The 19,129-nt window shown below is 45.8% G+C and overlaps 1 protein-coding gene across 4 annotated transcripts in view; it reads right to left on the reverse strand.

Moving 5' to 3' along the window:
- COQ8A (coenzyme Q8A) overlaps window positions 1-19,129 on the reverse strand; it is a 351,468-nt gene that overhangs the window by 251,676 nt on the left and 80,663 nt on the right. For all 4 annotated transcript variants that reach the window (XM_029593040.1, XM_029593043.1, XM_029593041.1 and 1 more), the window contains one exon: window positions 14,236-14,613. In XM_029593040.1, the coding sequence (XP_029448900.1) occupies window positions 14,236-14,613 (378 nt within the window). The remainder of the gene's footprint in view (window positions 1-14,235; window positions 14,614-19,129) is intronic.

Below are 19,129 nucleotides of genomic sequence, written 5' to 3' on the forward strand. Positions count from 1 at the left end.
CAATAAAGCTCTGGAATTTGTTGCCAGAGGATGTGGTTAGTGCAGTTAGTGTAGCTGGGTTCAAAAAAGGTTTGGATAAGTTCTTGGAGGAGAAGTCCATTAACGGCTATTAATCAAGTTTACTTAGGGAATATCCACTGCTATTAATTGCATCAGTAGAATGGGATCTTCTTAGTGTTTGGGTAATTGCCAGGTTCTTATGGCCTGGATTGGCCACTGTTGGAAACAGGATGCTGGGCTTGATGGACCCTTGGTCTGACCCAGCATGGCAATTTCTTATGTTCCGTATCCTTTTCTCAGCAGCGTCTCCATTAATTTTCTTACCACTGAGATGAGGCTAACTGGCCTGTAGTTTTCAGCCTCCTCTGCCACCACTCTTGTGAAGCGGGACCACAACTACGCTTCTCCAATCTCATGGCACCAATCCCATTTCCAGGGCTCTATTGAACAGGCCTTTCAGCGGACCCGCCAGCACATCTCTGAGCTCCAAAGTATCCGGGGATATACCTCATCCAGCCCCCATAGCCCTGTTCTATTTCACTTTTCCTAATTCTTCCCATACATTCTCTTCTGTAAAAGAAACTGTCTTCCCCATTTCAGTCTAGTTTGCCAACCAGCAATGGTCCTTCTCCGGGGTCTTCTTTAAAGTATGTGTGTAACATTTCTGCCAATTTTTTCAACTGTACACCTTGCTCGACATTTTTCAATTTCACTACCACGTCTGGCCTTTCTACTTTCTCTAATATTATCTAAAAAAATGTTTTGTCACTTCTCTTTTCCTCTTTGGCAATCCTTTCTTCTGCCTAACCTTTTGCTTTCCTGATTTTTCTCTGTCTCCCTCAGTTTTACCAGGTATTCTTCCCTGTGTGCCTCTTTTTTGGGATTCTTTATGCCTTTATTTTTCAGCCACCTCCTTTGAGAACCAAATTGGTTTCTTTTCCCTTACATATTTGTTTACTTTTCTAACATATAGATAATCACCCCCCCCCCAACCAAACAAAGCTTATGTATATGTGTATGTGTATATGTATAGTGCATTCAAAACCCAATCACTACATTTGTAAAGTGAGGGTACACAGTGAAATGTAGCTATACAGTCAAAGTTACTAACCTGCTGTAACTCAGGACAGACTAGAGTTCAAAATTCCTGGTGTCTAGAAATCCATGTCCACTGCTTTTGTGGGGCAAATCATTCAGTATAGCAGCAACACAAAGCATTATCTAGTTACAAAAGAGCCAATGCTCTCAAGTAACCAATAGGAAAGTTTGGCCAACAATGGGCAGGGCACTTTCTATAGACTGAGCTTCCAAAGGTTTAGCTATTACTTGCAGGTATTGGTGCCCCCTTTTCTTTTGGTAGAGTGGGAAAGCAAATGTTGCTTACCTGATGTAACAGGTGTTCTCACAGGACAGCAGGATGTTAGTCCTCACAAATGGGTGACATCGAGGATGGAGCCCACCACGGAAAAACTTCTGTCAAAGTTTAACAGAACTTTGACTGGCCCCTACTGGGCATGCCCAGCAAGGCACTGACCCTGCAGCCAGCAGGGGTCTCCCTTCAGTCTGATTTTCAAAGCTACAGGCAGTGCCTAAAAAGTAAAAAGAAAACGAACCCAACACCACGGGGTGGCGGGCGGGTTTCGTGAGGACTAACATCCTGCTGTCCTGTGAGAACACCTGTTACATCAGGTAAGCAACATTTGCTTTCTCACAGGACAAGCAGGATGGTTGTCCTCACAAATGGGTGAGTACCGAGCTGAGGATGTCCTGACTTGCACCAAATGCACCAACGGTGTGCAAGAGGCACAACAACTGGGGTGGAATTTGGGAAAGGGCATCCGCACCCTACCGGGCAGGTGGAAGGGTGTTGGTACATCATGTTGGAAAAAGGTTACGCAAGACAGATTGGCCGAAGATGGAGTCCTGTCTTCCAGCTTTGTCCAAACAATAATGGGCTGCAAATGTATGGAGGGAACTCCAGGTTGCAGCTTTGCAGATGTCCGGAAGCGGCACCGATCGAAGGTGTGCCACTGACGTCGCCATGGCCCTCACAGAGTGTGCTTTAACATGGTCTTGAAAGGGGATGCCAGCTTGCTCATAGCAGAAAGCAATGCAGTCCGCCAACCAGGAGGAAAGAGCCTGCTTACCCACAGGTTGTCCTAACTTGTTAGGATGGAAGGAGACGAATAATTGAGTGCTCTTCCTGTGAGAAACTGTACGGTCTAGGTACAAAGCTAGAGCCCGTTTACAGTCTAGGGTATGCAGGGTCTGTTCTCCAGAGTTGGAGTGGGGCCTGGGAAAAAAGATAGGTAGTATGATGGATTGATTAATATGAAACTCCGAAACTACCTTAGGTAAAAATTTAGGGTGAGTGCGAAGTACCGCCCGGTCCTGCAGGAGCTTAGTGTAAGGCGGATAGGTAACTAGGGCCTGTAATTCACTAACCCTGCGAGCTGAAGTAACAGCCAAAAGGAACAACACTTTCCAAGTGAGATATTTCAAGTCACAGGAGTGCAGAGGTTAGAAAGGTGGTTTCATTAGACGACCAAGAACCAGGTTAAGGTCCCAGGATGGGGCTGGAGGACGCAAGGGTGGCTTCAGATGGAGCAAGCCCTTAAGAAAGCGTGTTACCAGGGGTTGTACTGAAATAGGACTACCCCCAATACCTTTATGGAAGGCGGCTACCGCACTGACATGCATTCTTATAGAAGAGGTTTTAAGACCTGATTCAGAGAGATGCCATAAATAGTCCAAGAATTTCGAGATTGGACAGGAAAGGGGATCAAGGGACTGAGAAGTGCACCATGATGTGTACCTTTTCCATTTGTATGAGTAAGATCTTCTTGTGGAAGGCTTTCGTGAAGCTATTAGGACACGAGAAACGGAATCTGAAAGGTTAAATGGTTGAAGGACTAACCTTTCAACATCCATGCCGTCAGGGACAAGGCTTGGAGGTTGGGATGGAGGAGGCATCCGTCGTTTTGAGTGAGCAGATGCGGGTCCTTTCCCAGAGGAATGTGCCTGCGGATGGAGAGATCCTGGAGTATTGGAAACCATACTTGGCGTGGCCAGTAAGGTGCTATCAGGATCATGGTTCCTCCGTCCTGGCGTAGCTTCACGAGAGTCTTTGACACAAGAGGAAGTGGAGGGAATGCATAGAGGAGACCGGTTGTCCACTTGAGGGAGAACGCATCCCTCGGCCGAGAGTGCTGGCTCCGGATGAGAGAGCAGTAATTGTCCACTTTGTGGTTCTGAGGGGACGCAAAGAGGTCTATGCGGGGAAAACCCCACTTTCGAAACAGAGAGGTCGCTACGAGAGGGTTGAGTGACCACTCGTGTGGTTGGAAGACACGGCTCAGCTGGTCTGCCAATACATTGTCTACTCCCGGCAGGTAAGTGACCCTGAGGTACATAGAGTGGGAGAGGGCTTCCGCCCAAATCTGCGCAGCTTCCCGACACAGAAGGAAGGATCCTGTGCCTCCCTGCTTGTTTATGTACCACATGGCCACTTGGTTGTCCGTCTGGATTAAGATTATCTGATGGAATAGATGATCTTTGAAAGTTCGGAGCGCATAGCGGATTGCTCGAAGTTCCAGGAAATTTATCTGGTGTTCGGCTTCCTCTTTTGACCATAACCCTTGGGTTTGGAAGTCGTCCACATGTGCTCCCCAACCGATGTGAGAAGCGTCGGTGGTTAGGATTACTTGCGGATCCGGTGGGAGAAAAGGTAAGCCCTGAAGGAGGTTGACCGGAGTCGTCCACCAGGTTAAAGACAGGCGCATCGCTTGTGTAACAGTGACTATGGAGGACAGAGGCTGAAAAGCTTGAGTCCATTGGTGTCGTAGAGTCCATTGTGTTACTCTCATGGCTAGTCGGGTCATGGGAGTGACTTGGACCGAGGATGCCATGTGACCTAGGAGAATGAGGAATTGGCGAGCCGTGGCAGTGTTTTGAGACTGGAGCTGGCGAGCTAGGGATATTAGGGTGTGAACCCTCTGATGAGGAAGGTAAGCCTTTGCCTGTAAGGTGTCCAAGTCTGCCCCAATGAAGGATAAGGTTTGAGATGGGACTAAGCAAGATTTCTCGTAATTGACAAGAAACCCTAAGGAAAGGAGTGTTTGAATTGTCAATTTTAGGGAGGATTGGGCAAACTGTTGGGTGGAGGCCCTGATTAGCCAATCGTCCAGGTAGGGGTAGACGTGGACACCTTCCTTCCGTAGGAATGCTGCTACCACTACGAGACATTTGGTAAAGACTCGTGGAGCAGATGCCAGACCGAAAGGCAATACCCGGTATTGATAATGGTCGCGGCCTACCAGAAATCGCAAATACTTGCGATGGGATCGTGCGATTGCAATGTGAGTATAAGCGTCCTTGAGGTCGAGAGAACACAGCCAATCCCCCCTTTGTAGCAGAGGGAGCAGCGCGCCAAGGGTTACCATTTTGAACTTCTCTTTTTGAAGGTATTTGTTGAGGGCTCGAAGGTCCAAAATGGGACGTAGTCCCCCTGATTTCTTTGGTATTAGGAAGTATCTGGAATAGAATCCCTTCCCTCGTTGAGAAGGAGGGACGGGTTCTATAGCATTTGATTGCAGAAGAGATACTTCCTGTTGTAATTGAGCCAAATGGGTGGTTAGACTCCACGCTTGAAGAGGCGGGGAGTCTGTCGGAAGAGTTATGAAGTTGAGGTGGTAACCCTGTGCGATAATTGCTAGCACCCACTGATCTGAGGTGATCTGCAACCAAGCTTGTAAAAAATGGTACAGTCGACCTCCTACAAGGATGTCTGGAAGAGGGGCTTGGCATGTGCTCCCTACAGGGGAGTCAAAGGCCAGCCGCAGGCCCAGGAGGAGGGGCTACAGTAGGCCTTTGTTTCCTAGGCTGACGTGGCTGAGGTCTGGTAGAGGATCGAGCTGGACGAGGCCTAGCCGATGGAGGATAGTAACGACGTGGCCGAAAGAACGACTTTTTAGAGTCCTTCTTAAGTGGTTGTTTGGAGGAAACCTCAGACGGAACAGAGGAAAGTTGTTTCAACGTCTCGTGGTGATCTTTTAATTCAGCGACAATTTGCTGAATTTGTTCTCCAAACAAATTGTCCCCTAAGCAGGGTAAATCCGCTAAACGATCCTGGACCTCTGGGCGAAGGTTTGATGACTTTAACCAGGCCCAACGTCTGGCCGAGATGGCAGTAGCTGAAACTTTTGTGGAAGCATCGAAGATATCGTAAGCCGTTCTGATCTCGTGCTTCCCTGCCTCAAACCCTTTGTTAAGAAGGGCTTGAAGCTGTGGCTGGTACTGGTCCGGTAATGTGTCAGCATAATCTTGCATCTGTTTAAGGATGGCTCTGTTATATTGAGTCATGTAAAGTTGATATGAAGCTATGCGAGAAATCAACATAGCTCCATGGTACACTTTCCGTCCCACACTATCCAGGAATTTATTGTCCTTGACAGGTGGAGTGGAAGAGTGTGGCTTTAGACGCTTGGCCTTTCTTTGAGCGGACTCAACCACAACAGAGCGATGATCCAGTTGAGGCTTTTGAAAGCCTGGTGCTGACTGGACAAGGTATGTGGAGTCAGCTTTCTTGTTAACTGGTGACACAGATGAAGGAGACTCCCAGTTTTTCTTTAAGAGATCCAGAAACACCTGGTAAATGGGGATGGAAGCGATGATTTTTGGAGCATCCAAAAATTGGAGCAGTTCCATCATCTGGTGTCTGTCATCAGTCTCAGATTGCAGCTGAAAAGGTACAATTTCTGACATCTCCTTAACAAAATTAATAAAGGAGAGATCCTCTGGAGGAGATCTTTTTCTACTCTCCGTAGGAGAAGGTGGTGATGGTAAATCTGTGTCAGAAGATGTATCATCACCCCAGGTATCGTAGGGATCACTTGGGGGTTGAAGCCCTGACGGACCTGGTTGAGGATCCGAAGGCATCGAAGGAAACCTTGAAGGAACCGGTGCTGCAAGCGGTACTGGGAATGGCATCGAGGGCTTCGGTGCTGCCGATGGAATCGATGGAGCCGAAGGATAAATCGGTGGAGATATACGAGAAGGCACCGATGGGACCACCCCGGAAGGGGGAATCAGGAACGGTGTTTCTCCTGCCGATGAGAATCCTGTCGGAGACGGTGGCGCTGTCGGTGCTACTGGAATCATCGATGGAAGGGCATGTACAAGTGCCTCCATGCGGTGTAGTAGCGGTGCTAGCGCTTCCACCAGAGGCTCGGTGGACGGTTCCCTCCTCGGTGGCGGAGTCGGTGCCGGAGTCGATGCCGGAGACGGTGCCGGTGGAGGTTGGAACCTTTGCATCGCTTTCTCGATGGCCTCCTGGACCAGCCGGTCCAGTTCTGCCCGGAGACCAGGGGTAACAATACCCGGCTCGACGGGAGAGGGAGGCTGAGGCAGAGCCGGAGGGACCACCGTAACCGGTGGGATCACGGCTCCCACACCCCGAGAGGGTGAGGGTTTCCTCGATGCCTGCGAACGAGACGTGGACGGTGCCAAGTCTGATCGAGGCCTCTTAGTCGGTGGCTCGGCTTGTTCAGAGGTCGATGACTGTGGATCCTCGACAGGCCGAGACTTGTGCCGTCGATGGCGATGCTTGTCCTTTCGGTCTCCTCGCCCATCCGGGCAGGGGACAGGAGTCGACGGCCGAGAAGTCATCGATGGTGGACGGTCACCGGAGGGTTGACGATGGTGGTGCAACTTAGACGGTGCCGGTTCCGATGACGTCGATGCTATCGATGGCGTTGGGGTGGGTGCATGGAAGAGGAGCCCCCATCTTCTCCATCCTGGCTTTGCGACCCTTAGGTGTCATTAAGGCACATTTGGTGCAAGTCAGGACATCATGCTCACTACCCAAACACAAAACACAAACCCTATGGGGGTCTGTGATTGACATAGTCCGGGTACAGTCCGGACAACGGCGGAACCCGGTCGCCATGGCCTAGGGCCAAATTTAGCCGCAGGATCGGTAAGTGCCAACAGGCCTCGAGGGCCAAAATCGACAGCAGTCGATGAAAAACGGCAAAAAACTTACCGGAGTCCGCGAAGGTGACAAAAATTTGTCGAAGGGAGACCCCTGAGGGGCAAATTTTTCTTCGGAAAGAAAAACCGAATTCCTGTCAGGAACGTGGTAAGAAGAGCTCCTTTCACCGCGTGGCAACTGCTACGCGGAAAAAAGAAGACTGAAGGGAGACCCCTGCTGGCTGCAGGGTCAGTGCCTTGCTGGGCATGCCCAGTAGGGGCCAGTCAAAGTTCTGTTAAACTTTGACAGAAGTTTTTCCGTGGTGGGCTCCATCCTCGATGTCACCCATTTGTGAGGACAACCATCCTGCTTGTCCTGTGAGAAAACCCAGAACTTACTATTGTCTCCAAGTTAATTCAGAGCAGATATGCACTTGTGTCAAGGGAAAGGGGGGAAAGAATAAACAAAAGCTTCCATACATACAGTGCCTTGCAAAAGTCTTCAAACTTGTGCATTTTTTACATTCTACAGACTAAAAAAGTACAAATCAAAATGCATTAAAGTAGGATTTTGTTTCACTGATCCACACAACACATTCTACACTTTCATTGTGAAAGAATTATAGAAATACTCCAAAAGTAATTAAGAATAAAAAAACAAAAGGTCTTCATAGTATAAGGCTCCAGATACCTTGATTCACTACTGGATAAACGTCCTTTTTGCAGTAACAGCTACAAGTTGTTTAAGATAAGTGTCTATAAATTTTGTACAGCAAAATGGTGCAGTTTTTGCCCATTCTTCTTGGCAGAAGAACTCAAGCTATTTCAAAGTTGGCTGTGAATCATCCGTGAACTACAGTCTTCCAAGTCTTGTCACAGACTTTCTATTGGATTAAGATCTAGCCTTTGACCAGGTACTCAAGAACATTCACTTTCTTCTTGTTGCTCCATTCTATTTTTGCTTTGCGCTTATGATCGCTGTTCTGCTGAAAGGTGATTCTTCTCCCCAGTCCCATGTTTATGGCAGTCTGGAACAGGTTTTCCTTCAGAGTCTTCCTTTACTTTGCATTATCCATTTTTCCCCTCGATCTTCACAAGCCTCCCTGTCCCTCCAACTGCAAAGCATCCCCACAACATAATGCTGTCACACTACCATGCTTCACTATGGAGATGGTGTTAGGGTAATGTGCTGTGTTCGGTTTACGCCACACACATTACTTAGCACACAGACCAGAACTTTCCATGTTGCTCTTATTAGACCACAAACCTTTTCCCACATGCATGCTGTGTCCACTAAGTGTTTCTTTGCAAATGCTCTGCATCATATCATATGGCTTTTCTTCAGCAATGGCTTCCTTTTTGCCATCCTCCCATAAGGCCATGTTTGTGGACTAACAAAATTGTTGACTTGTCAACATTTTACCCAATTTCAGCCAGAGGCCACTGCTGGCTTTTTCTAATTTTTTTTTTTTTTTTTTTTAAATAATCTTAAGCCTCACAGTGACATTCTGCAGCAGTTTTCTTAACTCATGACTAATGAATTTAAAAATACAGCCTAATCACAGTGTCTTGGTGGTCTTAAACTGTTCTACTTTACAATGATGGGCCCAACATTACCCCAAAGGAAATTCAAACACTGACATTTTTGTATAGCCTTCCCCCAATCTATAGCTTTGATTAACATTATCTCAAAGTTCTTTTGGCAGTTCTCAATTTGGCATGTTTTGACCTTTACTTCAAATTCACTTCTTACAACAGAAACAGCTTGATTCTTCATCCAAGAGGATTTTTAACTAGTTCAACTACTATGACTGGGCACAGATGAGTTCTTTTTAAATTATGGGTCTTGTTAAGGACATTTTTTGAGCCAAAGTTCATTTGGGTTTGCTGTGACAAAGGGTGTGAAGACTTAAGCAATCTATACTTTTTATTCTTAATTACTTTTGGAATTGTTCTATTATCTTTTACGATGAAAGTGTAGAGTATGTTGTGTATATCGGTGCAACAAACTCCTATTTTAGTGCATTTTGATTTGAATTTAAGACAGCAGAATGTGAAAAATATACAAGCAAAGAGTGGATTGGATAATAGAGAGGGGGGCAGAGCTGGAGAGGGGACAGGGAGAGAGGACAGAGCTCAATTCCTATATAGAGAGAGCGCGGATGGAACTGGAGAGAGTAGATGTTTGTATTGCACATACCAGAATATAAATCAAATAAAATGTAAACGGCACTGTACAGAGACACATAACAGACAGACCCTACTTCTAAGATGAAGATAGCAACGCAATTTCTTGGTCATTGTTTGAAATCACAGACCATCGGGGAAGGAGAACCTGACACAGCTAATAGAAATAATAATTGGATACTGTATCCCCGAAAGCAGCTTTTACAAAGCAGACCAACCCACTGCAAGTTCAGGAGCCACACTTAACAAGCATGTCTCTTAGAAAATACATAAGAGGCAAAGGGGGGGGGGGGGGGGTGTAAAAAAACAAATAAAAAATCTAAAGACCGGAAATATTAGAACAGATAACATTACAAAAGATCTTCAAAAAGCTAGGTAGAATTAAATACGAGACTTAACTGCGCTTCGCATACATGAAAAATAAGACCTAACAAAAAAAAAAAAAAAAGTCTTTGTATATTTGTGCCTAAATCAGTTCAGCGACAAATATTAAATTACAGACCCTTCATAAATTTTATAGGGGTGAGAAAATACCCCCTTGAGATTTGAAAAGGGGGGCACCAAAAACAATGGTTTTATAAACTTTAGAAACTGCAATACTTCATAAAATCACCTTAGTCCTATGTACAGAAAATCAGCTAACATCACAGAAACATCAGAATTGTCATACTGGGTCAAACAAATTGGTCTATGAAGCCCAGTACTCTGTTTCCAACAGTGGCCAATCCAGGTCACAAGTACCTGGCAGGATCCCAAACAGTAAACAGATCCCGTACTGAAGTCTGCACTAGAAGCTGACTAAAGCCTTGACAGCATGGCACTGGCAGAGCTTTCAACAAGCAAGCAGCTTCCCAGGCTTTTTCAAATGTACATCTGGAGCCAGATCTTCTGCCCCAACACGTTTCTACACTAGATGATTCTTCAGATGGGACACAACCGAACTTAACATTTAGCCAGCATGGCTGAAAGATCATTAGCTTCAAGTGGCTTTCAAAAGCAGCTCAGAGAGTGGTACAATCTCATCATGAGTTTTATTTTTCTGACTAATCAAAAGTTGCAATAGTCACATGCTAATTCTCTTTAATCTGTGAAGTGTAAGAGAGCACCAATTCTAGGAAGCAGCATTTGAGAAAACTTTATGCAATAATACTTATTTGTATAGCACCAATGTATTTATAGAGCATTGTACAATGGTGATAAACATTGAGGTATAAGTCCCTGCCTCAAAAAGCTTACAATTCTAAAAGTCAATGAAAGAAAGTGACTTGCCCAAGATCACAAGCAGGTCGATGTTATACTGTGTGCTGGCTGCAGCGCACAGTTTTGACGCGAGTCCATATCTCCCGATGCAAAACGGGGATTAGTACATCCAAAACATGTGTCCAGTCATGCAAGTAGGTAATAGCTGTCACATGCAAATGCTATTATCGATTCCCTCTCCATGCCATAAAGGCGCACATTTTTACTCTCAAAGCGCGACGCCAACTCTGGAGCTTTTCTGTACTTCCTCCGCCTTAATATCATGGCAATATTAAGTCAGAAGAACTACAAAATGAGAAAGGTCCCAAAAAAAAAAAAAAAAAAAGAGGGTGCCAGCGGTCAGGTTAGGAAAACAGACACTCTAAAATAAATTGAGCATCCATTTCCCTAAATGGCTGTGTTATGTTTTTTTAAGGATGTGAACCCTGGGCCAAGATGAGAGGTGTCTCTGCCTACAGGGAGGACCCTGTGAGCCTCACTGTCAGTAGGCGCAGTCTCAGCATTGTAGGACACTGCTGTATGTTAGAGACTTTATTATGAAGGAAGGAAAAACAGAGCCCGCAGAGCAGGAGATGCAAATAAGTACAGTTCTGAGCAGTGGGGTGTACCCAGGGTGATACCACTGATGGGAGGATCCGGTAGTGGTCTGCAGAGCGGGGTACGCCGAGGATGTCTGTACTGAAGAGGATGATGATGAAATAGTCTGAGGTGTAGGAATCTTGTAGCTGGTGCGACAATACCCTGCAGCACAGGGTATACTGGAACAACTTCTACTGAAGAGAAACGGTAGTGGCCCAAGGCACTGGGTACACTGAAGAGAGGCTTCAGTAAAGCTAGTATCATTGTAGTCTGTAGTAAGGTACTCACAAGTGGTAGCTCCAGGAGAGTGACCCGAGAAGTGGGTCAGTAGATTTCCAAGGCAAGAAGGCCCTTGGAGGAGTGGATAGCCAGGAACGTGGAGGGGTCCCAAAAGAGCGGGTACCCAGAGCATCCACACGCCAAGAGAGAAATCTGGAACTGGAAGTCCAAGAATGGAGCGGATTCAGCAACGAGGAAACTCCTTGCTAACTAGTTGAAGCAAAGGGCCGGTCAGCTTAAGTACAGCAGCGAGTTGACGACATCCAGAGTGGACGCCCCCGAGGTTCCCGCCATGACGTGTACAAAGGAGGCCATTGTGCGCACATGCCTTAGGTGATTCCGGAGACAAGATGGCGGTCGGCAGTACCCACACATCCCGGGGACGCCAGGGAGCTCGGCGGTGGTTGGCAGAGACCGCCATTCTTCCTAGGATTGACGGTGCAGGGAAAAAGGAGGTGAGCATGAGTGGTCGCAGTTGTCTGCGACTGACGGGCATAACAGGTTGACAGCCACCTCTCCCGGGCGCCTGCTGCCGAGGAGATGCTAGGGGCACACAATTTGCCCTAGCGCCTCCTTTTTACCGCAGCAGTTCATCTGTATTTAGCATTGGGTGCCCCGGAGAAGTGGATCAGCGCGCGTTAAGGGAACGAGTACTCTATCATGATCGCCCCTTTAACGTGCACCGATATTGCATCGGCCTGAAGGAGTGTCCATGGGAGAAGTCTTTCCTCCTGGTTACCAGCCCACTGCTCTAACTACTAGGCAGACTCTCCTCTCCATGCCTCAAAAGTCTCCTGTACTTTCTTGGAATGTCTCCCTCTTATGAGACTCAGCATTGCATAGTAAACATATTACCATAAAACTGATTTGGGTTTCCTGCATCTTTAATCTACTGTGTATGATGCATTTACTACTTGACATACAACATAACCAGAAGAGGCAGAAATTCTGCGGCAAATTCCTATGTATTTCTACAATCCACTTTCTCAGGGTGTATACATTAGTGCTGTCACTTCTTTATAAAAGCCATGAGAACCCACAGAAAGAGGACTTCAAGGCACGTCTTGCCCTCTCTGCAGTATCCTTGGGGGGGAGGGGGGGCATTTGTCGCAGCTTCCAGTTAGTTCACTATCTGCAGACTTGAGTTTGCTTTGTGGTACAGAGCTACCCTATTGCAGTCTCAAAAATGTAATGGAAAGGGTCTGACAGTGGGCTGTAAATAAATATTACAGGCAGCATAACAAAGCACTTAAAATTAAGCATGGTTTTGCTCCCTAGGGCTCTCCCTTCCTTTATCTTTTAAAAGGAAAAAGAAATCCCCTGGAAATTCCTCTAATTTAGAACTAAAGATTGTGAAGGTCATAAGGTAGATGTTACTGTTTTCCACAGGGTACTCAGTCAGGGGGCACACAGCTTTCTACAAATGTGGCTCTCTATATTCCCATGTTCTGTCACAAGCGTATGTCATTATGTAGGCAAAAGTAGCTACTCACCTACAATTCCTCACCATATCACACCTGCCTAATTTCTTGGCTCTGTTGCATGCTCTGCAGGCTTCTTCCTACATTTCTCCTTTTTATGTTCTAATGTATTTTATTTCTCATTTTAGATTTGTTTTAGTGTTTTTCATCATGCACTGAAAAACATAAGAATGATGCAGTCTCTCTGGAGGCATCACAATTGTTCAGAAACTGCATGGATTGGCTTCAGACTCAGGATGAAGGTCATCCATAGTCTGACATGTAAACCTACTGAAAATGACCTGAACCTCTGTTAAGGCTGATGTCCTTTTCAAGAGGGTCATGTTGAAAAGGACTTCAGATCCATGCATATGATTTAGTCTTCCTTTTTTGTTTTTGTTTTTAAATAAAATAGGTTAGCATCTTTTACAATGACCACATATCCAATTTTAAAATCTTCCTCTCTGAAATGGCTCATCAGCTGTCTGTGCTGTATTCCTGCTTTACTTGCATGGAAGAGTGGGGTTGGAGTTGAGTGCTGGTGAAAGTCATCAGAACAGCATCCTGATTTGCTTAGAGTTACAGAATATTTACAAAATTAGGACAGATTTGCAAAAACTAAACACATTAATAACCTCCTTGGGAATAGTCATGTTTTATTTCTGATTTTTTTTGCACATTTACAGCAGCTCTCTCTAAAGAAACGTGGCTGGCAAATGACAGTAGCCACGAGAGATGAGGATTGCCCAAGCTTTCACACCAAACAATTCCAAAACAGATGTTCCATGCCATAACCAAACATTTCTTAAACCTTCAGGAACAACTAAAAAGGCTGTATGGGAGAAGATTAAGGCATATTGGGAGATCTGGGGTTCTGTTTAGTTTCCGCTGATGGATCTGGGGGCTCTGTAGGCATGTGGGATTTGCAGTATATATATATATTCTATAAGAGAACATAAATGTCTTAGAACACAGCTAGAAACTTGTAAACCTTCTGCCTAGACATGAGATTTTTAATCAGTCATCTGTATAGCACTTACTGGAAATACGCATACACATGGATAGTTCCTATGCCTTCACGTTTACAGTTTAGTCAAGACAGACAAGGCATACAACAAAGGACAAGCAAGAGGTTTGAGTTAAGACAGCAAGACAATGGCTGAGAAGATTTAAGGTAGGAGTTGCATTAAATATGATGCTGGAGGTCATGTGGTATCAGAGAAGATCAAAAGCTAGTCTGGCTAGAAAGAAAATTAACATTGGAACACGCCTTGAATAAGCCACAAATCCAACTGATGCATAGTGCAATAGTGAGCTGACAAAACTACAAATACTATAACACAATTTGTTGGGTGTCAAAAATACTGAACAAAGAACCAAGAGTTTAATAGTGCAATGCGTCTTTACCATATTTCCATGAAAACCCTTCCAACACTTCTTCCCCCAGTCTCAAGTCTCAGCCTTCTTGTCAAGGAGGACTGTAAATATGAAAGAAACCTACCGTCTGTTTGTAGGGTTTGTTCTCAGTGTCTGCTTTAGCCTCCCTGGCTTTCTCGATATCCTCAGCCGTCAGTCTGCTGACTGAGGAATGGTCCTGGTGAAAGGCCCGGGTCTGGCCCCAGGCTGCAAATAGGTCTCTACTGTCCTTGCGTTCAACAACTCTCTCTCTATTTCCTTCCGGGGTCGGAGTGTCAGCCCTTCCTGAGCCTCCCATCTCCTTGGAGCTCTCGACATGTCCGTCTGTGCTGCCATGGCTTTCCTCAGGCCAGCTATCAGGAGGGGGTGGATTCTTGCCAATGCTCTCCAAAACTGGCTCTGAGAAGTCATACTCTGTGCCAAAACCAGGGTCTGAAACGTTCTCCTGCTGCTTGCCCAACTCCTACAACAAAAGACAGGAAGGATTTAAGAGAGGGGAAAAATATATACCTATGTATAACAAAATTCCAAGGTCCCTTCCCCTCCATACGCAAAATACATCTAAAAAAGTGAAACATATAATATACAAAGATAACAAGGTTAATGTTGTGCTTAAACCTTCAATCTGCCCTGGGTAGTCTAGGATTAAGTTCTCAAATAGCAAATCTGGCAGATGATACAGGAAAACTAAAGTCATGTGTACATTTTTATTTTTTTTTAATCCTTCTTACCACAGGCAAACAAATGTACAGTGTTTTAGGTTCCTTCCCAAAAATGTTCTTTGCAAGCAGAGCTTATTTTTAGGAAGCTGAACAAGCTTTAGCCCTTTCCTGTTAGGAAGAGCATCTTGAAACAGGTTCACCAGAGAGATAGCACCAGGCTGTGCTGGGCGCCTGCAGATAAAAATCAGGAGCAGCACAGGGTGAAAACATACGGTGATTCATCCTGGTCTCCCTCCCAGCTTTCCCCAAGGACTCACCCTTCAGAATCAGGAAGGGGAGGCATGGCAGAGTTCCTGAACAAGTTTACTTAGTACAATGTGCAAAAGCAAACAGTTTACGTTCATGAAACTCTCACCTGTACAGCTTAATTATATTTTTTTTCTCTTTTGGGGTAGTACAAGCAATTTCTATCATTCAATGTGACTGGCTTCCAGTGGCCTGCAGCCACATCACTGGCTTCATGAGAACAACAAAAATGAAATCATTTTTGTCCTTGGCAAAGTTCACTCTAATTTTTAAAAGGGTATCTGTGAAAAGTTCTCTTTTGTTCAAGAAGTTGAGTTAAAATTTGTGCACTATGAGCCAGTATAATACAAATAATATCAGGATTTCTCGTGCACACTATTGTCTTGCTGTGTGCATGGGACTTATTACTTGTGTGCACTGCACACGCACACAGCTTAGAAGGAACAGTGCTTCTTGGGCTCCGCCTATCATCGCACATGCAGCAGATCCTGTTTGGGGTCCTTTTTTTCAGGTGTGGGGGGAGCAGCATTTGGTGAGGGAAGAGGGAAAAGTTAAGGAAGATCCACTACCAAATTGGAAGAATAGCTAGGCTGTGCAAAAGCATCAGCAATACTAGTGCAAGGGCCCCTCCCCTCCATCTGCCTTCTGTTAAAGGAAGTAATTGCCACTTTCTGTAGGGGTAAAGCAGAGTTGCTTACCTGTAACATATGTTCACCAAGGACAGCAAGATGTTAGTCCTCACACATCATTGGATGAGCCTGGCACAGAAAACTTATGTCAAAGTTTCTAGAACTTTGACTGCACCTATCGGAGCATGTTCGGCATGCATTATACACACATCCAAGTGGGGTCTCCTCAGTCTTATAACATAGAACTGAGGATTAAAATAAAAGAACAACAAAATCCAGGAAGTGGGTTTTGTGAGGACTGACATCCTGCTGTCCTCTGAGAACATTTGTTACATTAAACAACTTTGCTTTCTCAGAGGACAAGCAGGAAAAAGGGGACCAACAAAACACCAAATCAAGTGCCAAAAGGCACAAAAATAAGTTCTGTTGGTAACAAGGAAGGGGCAACCTGAACATTAAGAACAGGGTCTAGATAAGTACAGAGTTGGATTCTACACCTCAAACAAGTTCTGAAGGACAAACTGGCCAAACCTACTGTGGTGTCAGCCATCCCTATCCAAACAGTAATGCAATGTGAATGAGTGAATTGAACTCCACATCGCAGCCCTGCAGATCTCCATGTGAACTATTCGCAAGTGGGCCACCAACAATGCCATGGCTCGAACACAGTGAGCCTTGACATGGCCCCCAAGATGCAATCCAGCCTGGGTATAAATGAAGGAAATAAGTCTGCTAGCCAATTGGAAAGCGTCTGCTTGGCAACAGCAATCCCAAACTTGTTCTGGTCAAAAGAAACAAAAAACTGGGTGGACTATCTATGGGATTGTCTCTGCTCCAGATAGAAGGCTAAAGCTCGTTTGCAGTCCATGCTATGCAGGGCTCATTCGCCATGGTGCGACTGGGGCCTGGAAAAAAATGTTGGCAGGATGATCGACTGGTTAAGATGAAAGTCCGACACCATCTTAGGGGGGAATTTAGGGTGCATGTGGAAGATCACCCTATGGTGGAAAAATGTAAGTGTAAGGTGGGTTAGTCACTAAGGCCTGGAGCTCACTGACTTTATGAGCTGACGTGACCACTACCAAAAATATGAACCTTCCAGATCAGGTACTTCAGGTCACAGAAGCTCAAAGGGAGCTTTTGTCAGCTGAGCTAAAACCATACTGAACACAGTGGGAGGCCTTAGGGGAGAATCAACTGAAGCAGACCTCGCATGAATCGTGGCTGTACAAAGATGGGCTTACCTTCCTCACCTTGGTGGTATGCATCAATCACACTGGTTAGTGTTAGTCTTGAGACCAGTTTCTGCAAGGTGTAGAAGACAGTCAGCAGTTTGTGTGTGGAACAGGAGAAGGGGCTTTTTGCTCACAACAAACTGAAAACCTCCTCCACTTCAGTGCATAGGACTTCCTAGTAGAAGGCTATCTGGAAGCTACCAGGACTAGAAACACACCTTCCAAGAGGTCGAGCGGTTGTAGATCAGCCCCTCAACATCCATGCTGTGAGCAACAAGGCCTAGAGGCTGGGATGCCCCATATCTCATCGGTTTCCTAATGGACATATCCTGAAGGAGTAAAAACCAGACCTGTCTCGGCCAGTGATGGGCTATGAGGATGATAGTCTATTTGTCCTCTCTCAGCTTCAACAAAGTCTTTGGAAGATATGCATACAGGAAGCCTCTGCCCCAATGATGAGTGAAGGCATCTGAGGCTGGTTTGTCACATGACCAGTACAGGGAACAGAACAGAGGAACCTTCCTGTTTCAAGGCGCAGCGAACAGATCCACCTCCAGGTTTCCCCACAGGCGGAAGATACAATTCACTACCCCCTTGGGGTCAGAAGGACTGACTCAGCCTGTCCGCTACTACATTCTTTGTTCCAGCCGGATACATGGCCCTCAGCACCATCTTTTGGGAGAGGGCTTATGACCAAATCTGAATTGCTTCCCAACACAGGAGGTACAAGCCCATACCTCCCTGTTTGTTGACATACCAACTGCTAACTGGCTGTCAGTTTGTATCAACACAAATTTTGTTGGTCAGCTGACCTCTGAGAGCTCAGAGTACACCTGATTGCCCAGAGCTCCATGAAGTTGATTTGGCACAGCTGTTCTTGGGCAGTCAGAAACCTTGGGTGCTAAGTCCGTCTATATGAGCTCCTCAGTCCAGGGTGGATGCATCTGTTGCAAGTACAATTTGGACCAGAGGACTCTGGAAGGAGAACCCCCTTGCAGAATGGAATCTTCTTGCCACCAGGACAAGGAGTCCCAGAGGAATAGAGTTACTCTGATATAGTCCTGTAGTCCCTGAGTCCATTGGGCTCGCCATATGTGCAAGCGTGCCCAGAAAGTGACATGTACTGTTGCAGCCATGTGGTCCAACAGCCTCAGTATGTGCCATGTTATCCGATGGCTCGCTTGAATTTATGTTGCGACAGACAAAGAGATGGCCCTCTGACATGGCTGGAAGGCCTTCACCCGAGCCATATCTAGCAGGGCTCCTATGAAGTCCAAATGCTGTGATGGGTTGAGATGGGACTTAGGGTAGTTTATGACAAACCCTAGTGACTCCAGTATCAGAATGATCAAGCACATGGACTCTTCAGCCCATGCCAGAGAGGTGCTCTTGACCAGCCAATAGTCCAGATAAAGGAAAACATGGACTTCCAATCTGCAAAGATGTGCTGCCGCCACATAAAAACGCAGTACCGGAAGTGATGCTGTCCACCACAAATCAGATATTTCCTGTGACCATGGAAGATCTAGATGTGAGTGTATACACAGACAGTCCCCTTTTTGCAAAAGTGGATCAAGGTACCCAAGGAAATTATCTTGAACTTTTCTCTTCTGAGAAATCTGTTCAAGGTCCTTAGGTCTAGGATAGGACACATGCCTCCTGTTTTCTTTGGAATCAGAAAGTACTAGGAGTAAAATCCCTGCCCTTTTTTCCCTGGTGGAACAGGCTCAACTACCCTGGCCATTAAGAGGACAGCGCCACTAAGAGCCCTTCCTGATTGCACCGGTACCAAACATGGACTCTGAGGGCAATTTGGTGGAGTACTCACAAGATTTAAACTTGTAAGCTCCATGGACAATGGACAAGATCCACTTTTTGAAGGTTACACTGGGCCACTGGCTCACATAGAACTGCAGCCATTCAACTGGGCAAACCATCAAACCGGTATGATGTTTGCATACTAATACCGGTATATAAAAGTTTTAAATAAATAAATAAATAAATCTCATGGATACGTTCCCAACGATCCAGCCAAAACCCTATCCCGGGCATTAACTGGTATGCCAGCTTGGGCTTCAGAGCCTTCTGCTGTCTAAGGTGGCGACGAGGACCCTGCTGCTGCTGTCAGTCAAGGAGATGGAGAATCA

Source organism: Rhinatrema bivittatum, chromosome 3 (assembly GCF_901001135.1).
Source record: "Rhinatrema bivittatum chromosome 3, aRhiBiv1.1, whole genome shotgun sequence".
NCBI lineage: Eukaryota > Metazoa > Chordata > Amphibia > Gymnophiona > Rhinatrematidae > Rhinatrema > Rhinatrema bivittatum.